Here is an 11,742-nt window from a genome sequence, read left to right on the forward strand (position 1 = left end):
CTCCGCTGTCCAGGGAAATCCTCGGACTGAGCAGGAAGGAACCTTTGCTCTGACTTTTCCCTGCCGCAGCGCAGGTCTCCACAGTGATGTGATGTCACAGGGGACGTGTCACAAAGCAGCCTGTGTCAGGCCCTGTGCACATCAGGTGGAGCAGGCATGCCGGGTCAGATCCTGCATCCCTTCTTGGGCATCTCCATGGTGCTCAGTTTGTAAGGGTGATCCTATTCCAGTCTAAAGCACGAGCACTGCAGAGGGGTGGGTCCTCCTTCTCTGCCCCATTTCCCATCACTCAGGGAAAAGGCTGAGATGGGCAATGATAATGTTTTCCTGGTTTTACAGGGACTTAAGCAGGCTGCCGTGGGACTGAATATGGATGCCAAAGTGTCAGACAGCATGGCTTGAATCCTGTGCTGGCTGGGGCAGGGGCTTGGTTATGTTAGGGTGAGATGAATGGTGTAAGCTGTGAATATTCAATCCTGAGGGGGATCGAGGGGGCAATCTGCCGCCTCGACCCCTTAGCCCAGGAAGTCTGCTGCTTCCTGGGGGCCCGCATCCGAGACATTGCGGAGAGGATCCCTAACGCCTCTAGCCCACAGACCACTACCCCATGCTCCTTATTCATGTGGGAACCAACGACATGGCTCGGAGCGCTCCCTGCCGGGTCATGAGGCGCTACAGGGATTTGGGAGCGGGGCTAACGGGTCTGGGGGCACAGGTGGTGTTCTCGTCGATCCTCCCAGTCTCGGGCTATGGGCTGAGGAGGGAGAGGAGGATCCACGTATTCAACCAAAGACTGCAGTGCTGGTGTCATCGGGAAGGCTTTGGCTTCCATGACCACAGCCCGCTCTTTGGCGAGAGAGGCAGCGAGCTGCTGGGAAGAGATGGCCTCCACCTCTCTCCCCTGGGGAGGAGGCTCTTCTCAGCCAGGCTGGCTGACCTGCTCCACCGGGCTTTAAACTAAGCCTGCTGGGGGATGGGGGGACTACTGCCCCTGCTGGCCCGCTGAGCAACCCTTGCAAAGCCAGCAGGCCAAGGCACTTAAGGGAGGCCACCCCTGCCCCAGCCCTGGCACAATCTGTGGGCAAGGCAAGAGCCCCCAAGGGGACACTTGCCTGCCCGGACACAAATGCCAGGAGCTTGGGGAACAAGTAGGAAGAGCTTGTCCTCCTGCTCAATGCAAATAATTATGACACCATAGGGATAACAGAGACCTGGTGGGATCTACCCATGACTGGACCATGGGTATAGATGGCTATACCCTCTACAGGCGGGATCGTGTAGTTAAAAGGGGCGGGGGTGTAGTCTCTATGTTAAGGAAAGCTACGCATGCCTGCAAGGTGATGCTGGCAATCAGGGTGGACGACTGGAGACGCTCTGGGTTAAAATCCGTGGGGAACACGGCACAGGGGACACAACGGTGGGAATCTACTACAGACCTCCCAGCCAAAGTCCTTGACCAGGAGTTAGTCCGGGAACTGGCTGAGGCCGCACGCTCCAGGACCATGGTTGTCATGGGTGACTTCAATTACCTGGACATCTCATGGGAGGATCCCTCAGCAAAATCCGAGTGGTCGCAGAGCTTCCTGACCTGGACAGGCTCAGCAAATGGGTGGATGAGAACCTGATGGTGTTTAACACTGAAAAATGCAAGGTTCTCCACCTTGGGAAGAAAAACCTGCAGCAGCCTTATAGGCTCGGCAGTGCTACGCTGGCTAGCACTATGGAAGAAAGAGACTTGGGGGTCATCATTGACCACAAGATGAACATGAGCCTGCAATGCAATGCTGCGGCTAGTAGAGCGACCAAAACGCTGGCTTGCATCCATAGATGCTTCTCGAGCAAATCCCGGGACGTCATTCTCCCCTTGTACTCGGCCTTGGTGAGGCCGCAGCTGGAGTACTGCGTCCAGTTTTGGGCTCCACAATTCAAAAAGGATGTGGAGAAGCTTGAGAGAGTCCAGAGAAGAGTCACACACATGATCAGAGGTCAGGAAAACAGACCTTACGACGACAGGCTGAGAGCCATGGGACTCTTTAGCCTGGAAAAGCACAGGCTCAGGAGCGATCTGATGGCCACCTATAAGTTTATCAGAGGTGACCACCAGGATATGAGGGGACGTTTGCTCACCAGAGCGCCCCAGGGGATGACGCGGTCGAACGGTCATCAACTACTGCGAGACCGTTTCAGGCTGGACATAAGGAAGAATTTCTTTACTGTCCAAGCCCCCAAGGTATGAACAGTCTGCCAGCGGAGGTGGTTCAAGCACCTACATTGAACACCTTGAAGAGCAAATTGGATGCTTATCTTGCTGGGATCCTATGACCCCAGCTGACTTCCTGCCCTTTGGGCAGGGGGCTGGACTTGATGATCTCCCGAGGTCCCTTCCAGCCCTGATGTCTATGAAGTCTATGAAATCTATTCCCCAAACTCTGACTTGTCTGGGTATCAGGTCCCCTGTGAGGGGTGCAACCCTAGCAGTGACCAAACCAGGGGCAGGCGCATATGCACTAGGGTGAAAAGTGGAATTGTCCTTCTCACTGTGTCTAAATGGCAGTTTCTTATCCATGTCAATGCCAAAGAGATCATACGTGTGCAGGAGGGGATTCTGCTTCCCCAGAAGCCTGGAGATGTACGTGCATGCACAGGCACTAAACATACTCAGTGCAGCGGCCACACACGCGCTGTCCTGCCTGTCCCACATTGTGGAGGCATGAGCAGTGGAGGAGGGAGCCCTCCCCGAGCTCCGTCCCCAGGACTGGATATTTATGGCACTTTCCCAGGAAGCAGGAAAACCAGAAGCTTGTTCCACCTCACCCTGAGAGGGCTTGAGCCCTCTTCTCCCACCACAGTGCAAATATCCAGATGGAAAACACAGCATGCTTCTCACACAGACAGCAGCCAACTCACTGGGACATAATTCCTCCTAGTCCCATATCCCTTCCCCATCTGGGCTGCCCAGGGGACCAGCTTGCAAAGGAGGCCCACAGAGCTCTGCTAGTAAAGACTGACGGATGATGCAGGTGCTAGAGCCCTGAGGGCCAAAGGAACAGCAGGGCCTTCGGCACCATGGCTGAGCCAAGGACGCGGCAGTGGCTGGGTTTGCACCTCCCACACAGCCCAACATCTACACCAGTGACTTGGGCTTGGTTTTACAAGAGTTGCAGACACCAGGGATGTGCCAGTCCAGCCCCTTTAGGGGAAGGTGGGTCCAGACGCCAGGTTCTCTGTTTCCCACACAGAGAAGAGCCTTTCTCAATCTATGAAGCAGGTGTCTCAACACGGAGGGGGCAGCCAGATTCCCATTTGAAGGGGGAGCTCGGTCACCTTGAACTGGCCTGGGCACTGACACGCAGGCCTGTGTCTGTGTAATGGGGTCCCTACCTCGTTAATAGGGAGAGCAAGACAGCGAGAGCTTTCCCCTTCCTACTACTCTCTCCTTCCCCATGCCCCTTCTCTTGCCTCCTTCCTTCCCTCCACCCTCTCACTGCCATTTGTCCAAGGCCTCCCCTGTCTGGGTCCTCAGGCTGGGTCATACAGCCTGAAAGTTGGTTGAGATAATGATCAGTTAGGTCAGGGGTGTCCTACTCATGTGGCCCCGCAGACTACATGAGTGGTGCTGGGCTGGACCCACGGCCGGGTTGGGCTGCATTGGTGCACTGCCGCAGGCAGTCTGTCCCCTGGGCCAGCCTGGCAGAAGCACATCCCCTGGACCAGTCTTACTGCAGCGCTCGGGGCTGGTCCAACACACCCCACAGATATGTGTAGGTCCAGATGGAGACCCACCTGAAGCAACACAGCCCGGATAACAGGGTTTTGCTGGCTGGATTCAGTCAGTGCAACACATTAGATACCCCTGCGTGAGGTCCAGAGCCTGGCTCTCCTCTATGAAGTCAGCTCTCTTGTCATGGAAAGCTATCAGAATGACTTGGTCTTCATTGCATGAACCCCACTGTTTAGTCCCAACTTCAGTTTATTCTCATATGAGCAATGACTCTTTCTGGCATGATGTGTTTTGCAACCTTAAACCCTACTGAAGCCAGGGGCCTTTTTGTCTTTTCCTACATCCAAGCACCACATTTGCTGTTTTCTCACCACACAGCACTATCCCCAAAGGGACCAGATTGGCAAAGATCTCTGCTATTTCCTGGGACGACCTTTCCAGTATTGTGGGTGAAGGTTATACCGCACCCCCACATCCCCATTGCTATGTGGTCCCCAACTATCGTTCCCAATGACATCCAGAGCCTGGCTGAATTTGAACAGGAATATTTATTTGTTATATCTTTGGAAATCTTGTTCTGGGGAATGCAGTCGGCTTTGTCTTGGGCAATGGTGTCTGTGGCCTGCTTTCCCTGCAACACAAGACCAGAAGATTTGTTAGGAAGAGGCTGAAGCTCCCACAGCTGATGGCAGAAGTAGATCCAGCCTTGGTCCATGTTGTGGCCACGCTGGTTGCTGACTGAGGCCACCCCAGCTGAGGAGGATGCTGCCGGGCTTCAGCCATCCCTGCTAGTGCTGGGCAACCTCCCTTCATCCCACCACCTCTATGGGCTTTTCTGGCCATGTGGGAAGGCTCTGCTGTGCTTTATGGAGCCCATGTGGGGCTTCTCAGCACTGCCCTGACAGGCCTGAGTAGCTCGAGCCCTCGGGCTCCAGTCCTGGAGATGCAGCATATTGGGCACTGAGCCCCAGGCACAGGCAAGGGCCTCTGTGGAGTCTCTGTTAACCTCCAAATGCTTGGGAGGGGAACGGTGCCCAGAGGGGAAGCTCGCCCTGAGGTGGGAGAGGTCACTGCTGGGGAGGGAGATCATGGGGAGGACTCCATGAGGCCTGTATGAAAAGGGGACTAGAGGGTGCAGGGGTGGAGAAAGTCCCTGAATCCAGGTGGGAAGGTGTCAGCATGCAGCTCGGGACCACCCATGGACCTGATCTTGGGCATCCTTTCGTTCTGCTCTTCCTGCAGCTGCTCGTGCTCCTTCTTCCAGTTACAGATCTGTTCGTAGACCTGGCGCTGACGGTGTAAGCGGTATAGCTCTCGGAATAGCTGCAGCTTCTGGAGGACGGGGCAGGGAGAGAAGGAGTTGTCATTGTGCAGAGTGGCCCGTGGATGCCTGAGACATGGCTCTGCAAACGCACCAGTGACGCCACATCACCCCGGAGGCAAGGACCTGCACCCCCTTGTTTCCTAATGCACAGGCATGTGAACATGTACACCAATCACCACCACAAGCTCAAACGGACACTTACTTGTCACACTGCAGACAGATCTATCTGCACTCACATTTTTATCTGCAGGCCCGTGCTCCCAATCATACACTCACAAGCGTATCCAACTCAGCAGACAGGCACATGGCGTCACGTGCACACATTCATTCCCCTGCAGGGAAACAGCCCCGCTCCCCACCCTTCAGCAGACCTCAGACACATCTAAACTCCAAGTCCCACACAGGGCTGCGAGTGCCAAGGGCCCTACCTTCCTCCTTATGCCTTTTCTGATGCTCCACACATAAGGACTGGGCTCCATCTCAGCAAGGATTTCTTCTTCATCCTTCAGTTTCCGGGCGATCCAGTGGCAGGCTTCCAGTTTTAGCAGGACATCGTGGTAGAGCTGTTGGGAATGGCACAGGTCACCGGCCTTCTGGCAGGGAGTGCAGCGCAAGCCCCGAGTACAGGGATGTGGCACAGGGATGTGGATGGGGGTGGCCCTTCTTCTCCCCTCCCTGGAGTTCACAGGATCAGGGGATCACAGGCAAGCAGGGCTGGAGGGGGCCTCACAAGGCCATGTAATCCAGTTCCCTGCTCAAGGTGGGATCAGTCTCTTCCAGGATCATGCCAAGCCCTCCCAAATGCATCCTTTCCCAGCATGGGGAGGCCTGGGGCACCCTTGGCTCCTACGTACTGGTCCAAGGCCAAAGGCATGTCATGCTCCAAGTCCAGGGCGAGAAGGGATAAGTCCCAGGCTCCACCCTTGACTCTGACAGTCGCTTGCTGGGTGGCCTTGGGCAAATGCCCCTCACGGCCCCTGCTTCACTTGCCCTGTTTATTAAACGCTGCACTGGGCCTCCCACCAAGCTCCGTGCTTTGCCTCGGGCGTGCCCGGATGCTACAGCAGAGGATCCTCTCCTGGCCTCTCGGGGCTGCGTGGGGGAACCCCGTGACATGTCTGCCCTTTGGCACAAGGATCTCTGGCCTTTCAGGCTGGTGAGAGCCCAGTGTGGTGGTTTCGGGGGTCTGGGCAGGGAGCATAACCCAGCCAGAGCAGAAGTGAGATGATCATGGATCCCACCCGGCGATTAACTCACCTTGTCCCAGCCGGTACGTTCCTTTGGGGGTGGAGGTCTTTGCGGGGGATGCTTGGGAGTGAACAGCTGGGGAAAAAACAGGCAATGAAACCAAACTTGTGACCAGGGCTCCACAATGCCAAAGGTCCCACTTGGGAGTGCTCCAGTCAAGGCTGCCCTTATTGCAACGTGGCAGCTTCCCAGTATGAGATCAGAGAGATTCAAGTGCAAGAGCCCAAGCTCCCGACCAGGCTCCAGGATGAGACCTAGGGCAGGAAGAAGCCGACAGCCTGCGCTGAACTGCAGCGATCCCTCAGGACGGGAAGAAGAGGCTGGAAGGGAAGCACGCAGGAGAAGCAGCTGGAAACAGAAACTGAGGAGCAGGAGGAGAACTAGAGACAGAAAAGGCATGGGCAGGAGTTGTGGGACCACGCACAGACCAAGGCCATGTCCCATTTGGAAAGTGAGACAGAGAGAAGAACCAGGTCACAAGTTTGCACCTCAGAGCAGTGGAAGTGCGAGAAAATACGTCGCAAGCCACTTACCCCCGTTAAGTCTGGATGGCTGTCCTCCTTCATGTTCTCAATAGCAAATTAACGACGCTCTCTGAACCTTGACTCTAACCCCACCTGTCACTGTCAACCTAATGCTAAACCTAATCCTGACAATGACCCAAATGCTAAACCCAAATAAACTTAAATAATAATAATATTGATGAATGACAACTCCTAACACCTTGTAACATATAAAAAAGATAATGAAGGAACAAAAAGGGGGATATTAATAAAAACAATTCAAATAAATTAATAAAATAAAAATCAACTGCAAGAGGTACAATAATAGGAATAATTATAACGGGAATTATAAAACAACAAAAAATCAGCAATAATAAGAACAATTGGGACTTCTCAAAATACACCACCAAAACCACTCCTCCACTGTCCAGGTAAACCATTGGACTGAGGAGGAAGTATCCTTTGCTCTGACTTTTCCCTGCCGCAGCGCAGGTCTCCACAGTGATGTGATGTCACAGGGGACGTGTCACAAAGCAGCCTGTGTCAGGCCCTGTGCACATCAGGTGGAGCAGGCATGCCGGGTCAGATCCTGCATCCCTTCTTGGGCATCTCCATAGTGCTCAGTTTGTAAGGGTGATCCTATTCCAGTCTAAAACACGAGCACTGCAGAGGGGTGGGTCCTCCTTCTCTGCCCCATTTCCCATCACTCAGGGAAAGGGCTGAGATGGGCAGTGGTGATATGTTCCTGGTTTTACAGTGACTTAAGCAGGCTTCATTAGGGCTGAATTTAGTTGCCAAGGTGTCACAAAGCATGGATTGAATCTCATGTAGGCTGAGGCAGGGTCTTGGCTATTTTAGGATGCCACGAATGGATTAAGTCATGACTATTCCCCAAACTCAGATTTGTCTGTTGACCTGGTTCCTGTTGGAAGGTCCATCCCCAGTAGTGATCAACCCAGGCCCAGGGGCCTGCCTAAAGGGGGGAAGGGTGCAGGTCTGCTTTGCACTGTGTGTCTACATGGCAGCTTCTTAGCTATGTCATTGTCAAAAAGATCATGTGTTTCGGAGGCATAGGTGACGTGTAGGGAGGCATGGGGGGCACGTGCGTAGGGTGCCCATCATAGAGGACAGTCAAGTTGTCTTCTGTCCTCTATTCATATGAAACCGGACACCTTCATAGCCTCTATTTTTCTCGAAATAGAGGACATAAAGGCATTTAATTTGGCATCAACAGGGGACAGAGTAGCAGAAAACCTGAAAGTCTTGTATGATGGCCACCCTACATATGCCCTCCCTGAGATTGGGCACCGCAGAAGCCACTGATGGCTTCTGTGGGTGGTCGCCGTCCCTCTGCCTTTGCTGCCTACATGACTGGTGGTATCTGCGGGTGGTCCCCGCTTGTCACTGACCATCACCCTTCCACTGCCGGCCTTGGTGGACAGTCCCTGCTTACCATCATGGTGACCTCCCAGTGTGGGGAGGCACCAGTTGTTCACGGTGGGAGGGGATTCTGCTTCCCCAGGAGCTTGGACATGTAAGGCTGGGCATACTTAGTAGGGTGTACAGTGGCACAATGCACTCACTGTCCTCTCTTTCCCAAATGGTGGAAGCAGGAGAAGTTCAGGAGAGACCCACCACGGTGCAAAGGTTCATGTGGGAATATGCAGCATGCTCTTCACCTGGACAGCAGCTACCTCACTGAGCCATACTTCCTCTTGGTCCCATATCCCTTCCCCTTTGGGGCTGCCCAGGGGCCACCTGGCAAAGCCGCACAAGACAGTTCTGCTAGTAATGGCTGACTAGTGGTTTGGGTGCTGGACCCCTGAGGCCCAAAGGCACAGCTGGCCAGTTCAGCACCCTTGGCCACAGTGGCTGAATCAATAATGCAGCTATGACTATTTTTGAACCTCCCCTCCCAGTCCCACAACTCTATACCAGTGGCTCAGACTCAGTTATACTACTGACAGCTGCAGATACCAGTGAGGAGCAGGTCCAACCCTTTTCGGGGGCAGGTGGGTCCAGACCCCAGGTTCTTGGCTTCCCATGCAAGTGCCTTTGTCGCTCTACTAAGCAGGTGCCTGGACATGGAGGGGGCAGCTAGATTCCCATTTGAAGCGGGAGCTCGGTCACCTTGAACTGCCTGAACCCTGTTTCCCCAGTGCCTGGGCACTGACACAGGCCAGTGACTGTATAATGGGGTCCCTACTCCATTACTAGGGAGACAAAGACACCGACAGCTTTCTCTTCATACTTGCCTCTCCTTCCCTGCTCCCCTTCTCTTGCCATTTTCCTTCCCACTCCCCTCTTACTGCCATGTGGACAATGAGGCCCCTGTCTCATCCTGAGTCAGCACCTCACTGCATCTCACCTAGTTTCTGCTCGTTTTCTATTGCTTTGTGCATGCACGCACACACATGCACACACACACAACCACAATCACCCATGTACCTTCATCACGTGGCCAAGGTTAATAATCTTTCAGGTGTTGCCCTGGTGAGGGACCAGGCGGAGGCAGCGGCAGCCAGTTAACTGCCAGGTGCAGAAAGGGGTGGATGGGAAGCAGCAGAAGACAGTCCATGGAGGAACCAGCTGAGTCCCAGACTTACAGGCTTGTTTTGTTATGTTTGCAATGGAGATTCCAGTGTAATTGCCTCGGGTGCACCGACCCCTGGAATTAGACCGCCGCTCGTGACTGCGGCTGAGCTGTGATCCTGGGAAGTGGGCTGGGTCAGAGAGAACAGGGACTGAGATTGCCCTTGGACTGAGAGAGAGACACTAAAGTAGCCAGGAGGTGCCGGCATAGCAGGTTGGAGGCAGGGGACTGGCTCTGAGCTCAGCTGGGAAGTGCCCGCCAAGACAGATAAGCAGCAACACAGTCTGGCTTGGCAGCCACCAGCCTGCAACAGGCTGCGGTGAGTCTGAAGCCTGTCGAGCTACGAGGCACAGCTAGAGTAATGGTGGACACGGCTGTGCGGACCCCTGTCCGTCCTGCCGGGAGTCTGTCCTGCCGGTGTGGCTGTCCATAATCGGCGTATTACATCAAGTTGTGGCAGATGAGACCACTGACAGAGACAAGTCCATGGTTGGAGTGAGGCGACTGATAGAGGAAGGCACAGAGGACTAGCACGCAAGCCTGTGCACTTATGCAAGGGTACAACGCGTATACAGGCAGCTGTTTGTGGAAAACCATCAGTCAAAACCCCAGGAGGGAACTCAAGCCCCACGAACATGCTTTGGACCTATAAGAGGTGCAGGGCGCAGCAGGAGAAGGGGGAGCAGCAGAGCATCCTAGGCTCCACAGCAGGTGGATTACACTCTCTGATGGGGCCACTTGAGCTCCTCACCCCAGGGAGAGGTCTGCTGAGTGCCTCATCAGCACCCAGAGTGGTGGCTGCAGGAACTGGCATGCCCAGATAGAGACCCATCAGGGCCATGAGGCTGGCTGGGCCCTGCAGGGCATCTGTGTCTAGGCACGCAGAGCCCCCAAGGGCTGTGAGGACCCTGATGTCAGGGTAAGGGTGATGATAGAAACCCAGTTTCTTTCACAGCTACTTTCCACTGGCACACAGAGAGCATCCACAATGTGACGTGTTTTGCTCCCAGGCTTAGTCCAACCTCTTCCAGGTCCATGTCCAGGTCCAGGTCCTGGTGCAGCCCTGCTCCACCAAGCCCAGGCCAGCTCACTTCTCAGATCAGAGCAAGGCCTCTACCCTCAACCCTCAGTTGCCAAACCAGGGGCGGTCAGACTGAAGTGCTTCCAACCTTTGAATCTTCTCTTGCAGGACAGACACTGAGCAGGTGAGAAGTGATGATGAGGCTCCAGGCAGGAGGGTTCAGGAGCTTGGAGCACAAGTGACTTTCTCATTGATCCTCCCTGTGGAAAGCACGGGCCCAGGCAGGGACTATTGTAACCTGGAAGTACACACATGCCTGGGACAGCGGCGTCACAAGAAGGGTTTGGATTCTTCTTCGAATGCGCGGATGTTTTGGGGAGGAGGACTGCTATCAAGAGATGGGATCTATGTGATGGGAACTGGAAAGAGCATATTTGGGTGTTGTCTGGCCCACCTAGTGAGGAGGGCTTTAAACTGGGCTCCACAGGGGAAGCTGTTGAAAACCTTCCAGCAATGGAGCAAACAGTGCAGAAGGGAAAGGACCTGAAGAAGCAGCTCAACTCTGGGAAAGGGCCAGAGAGCCAAGGGACAGCAACGGACGGTGCAAAAAGGAAGTGAATAGGTCAAAATGAAAACCATGCTAGATATATACCTACAAATGTGGGACTTGTGGGGAATAAAGAAGATGAGCTGGAAGTTGCAGCCTGTGAAAAGAACAATGGCCTGATTGATATTACAGAGACCTGGTGGGACAGCTCTTCTGACTGGACTATCACCATATAGGGGCCTCCACTGTTCTTGAAGGACAGGGTTGGGATAAAAGGTGATTAGCTATGGGAGAAGGGGGAGCAGGAGGGAAGAACAGGCTCCCCAGGGAAGCACGACCTTTCTGGCCTGCAGGGGCAGACTGCTGCGGCTGCAGGCACCAGCAGGAGCCCAGACCTCCACACCTGGGGCTGCTAAGCAGCTAAAGAGGGCTGCAGGGCAGGGGATATCAAATAGTTCATTAGGCTGAAGAGGAACCTCTGGGCACATCTCCAAGGATAGCATTAAGGTGACTGGAAGGGTAGGGCTTGGCTTCATATAAACCTAGTCTTCGGGCTGGGGGATTTAGTCTGTGTCTGCAGGGGAAGAAGTAGAAGATAGAGCTGACTGCCAGCAAAAAGGAGGTACTCTAGGGCTGGTTCTTCATGATTGTTATGGCCCTGAGAGGACTCTGGGATGAGTTGTAACTGGATGGTTAATCCCTTGCATTCCAGTTATCTTTTCTGTATATGGGTTTAACAGCATAGGACCAGGTTATAGCTAGAGTGGAGGTCTAGAGGCCACGAA

The 11,742-nt window shown here is 54.2% G+C and overlaps 1 protein-coding gene across 1 annotated transcript; it reads right to left on the reverse strand.

Moving 5' to 3' along the window:
* Positions 1-4,250: 4,250 nt before the first annotated feature.
* On the reverse strand, positions 4,251-9,505 carry LOC149852832 (uncharacterized). Its single transcript, XM_090029569.1, has 5 exons — positions 9,245-9,505; positions 6,303-6,368; positions 5,474-5,608; positions 4,926-5,053; positions 4,251-4,352 (listed from the first exon to the last, which is right to left on the reverse strand). The coding sequence occupies exons 1-5, from the start codon at positions 9,248-9,250 to the stop codon at positions 4,277-4,279; spliced, it is 411 nt and encodes a 136-aa protein (XP_089885695.1). The 5' UTR covers positions 9,251-9,505; the 3' UTR covers positions 4,251-4,276.
* Between the last annotated feature and the right edge of the window lie 2,237 nt (positions 9,506-11,742).

Source organism: Crocodylus siamensis, chromosome 15 (genome assembly GCF_052110815.1).
Source record: "Crocodylus siamensis isolate JL-2025a chromosome 15, ASM5211081v1, whole genome shotgun sequence".
NCBI lineage: Eukaryota > Metazoa > Chordata > Crocodylia > Crocodylidae > Crocodylus > Crocodylus siamensis.

Coding starts and splice junctions, on each gene's coding strand:
- LOC149852832 (XM_090029569.1), bottom strand. Junction 5,609..6,302: donor AACGTACCGGCTGGGACAAG/GTGAGTTAATCG, acceptor CATTCCCAACAG/CTCTACCACGATGTCCTGCT. Junction 4,353..4,925: donor GAAAGGATGCCCAAGATCAG/GTCCATGGGTGG, acceptor CTTGTGTTGCAG/GGAAAGCAGGCCACAGACAC.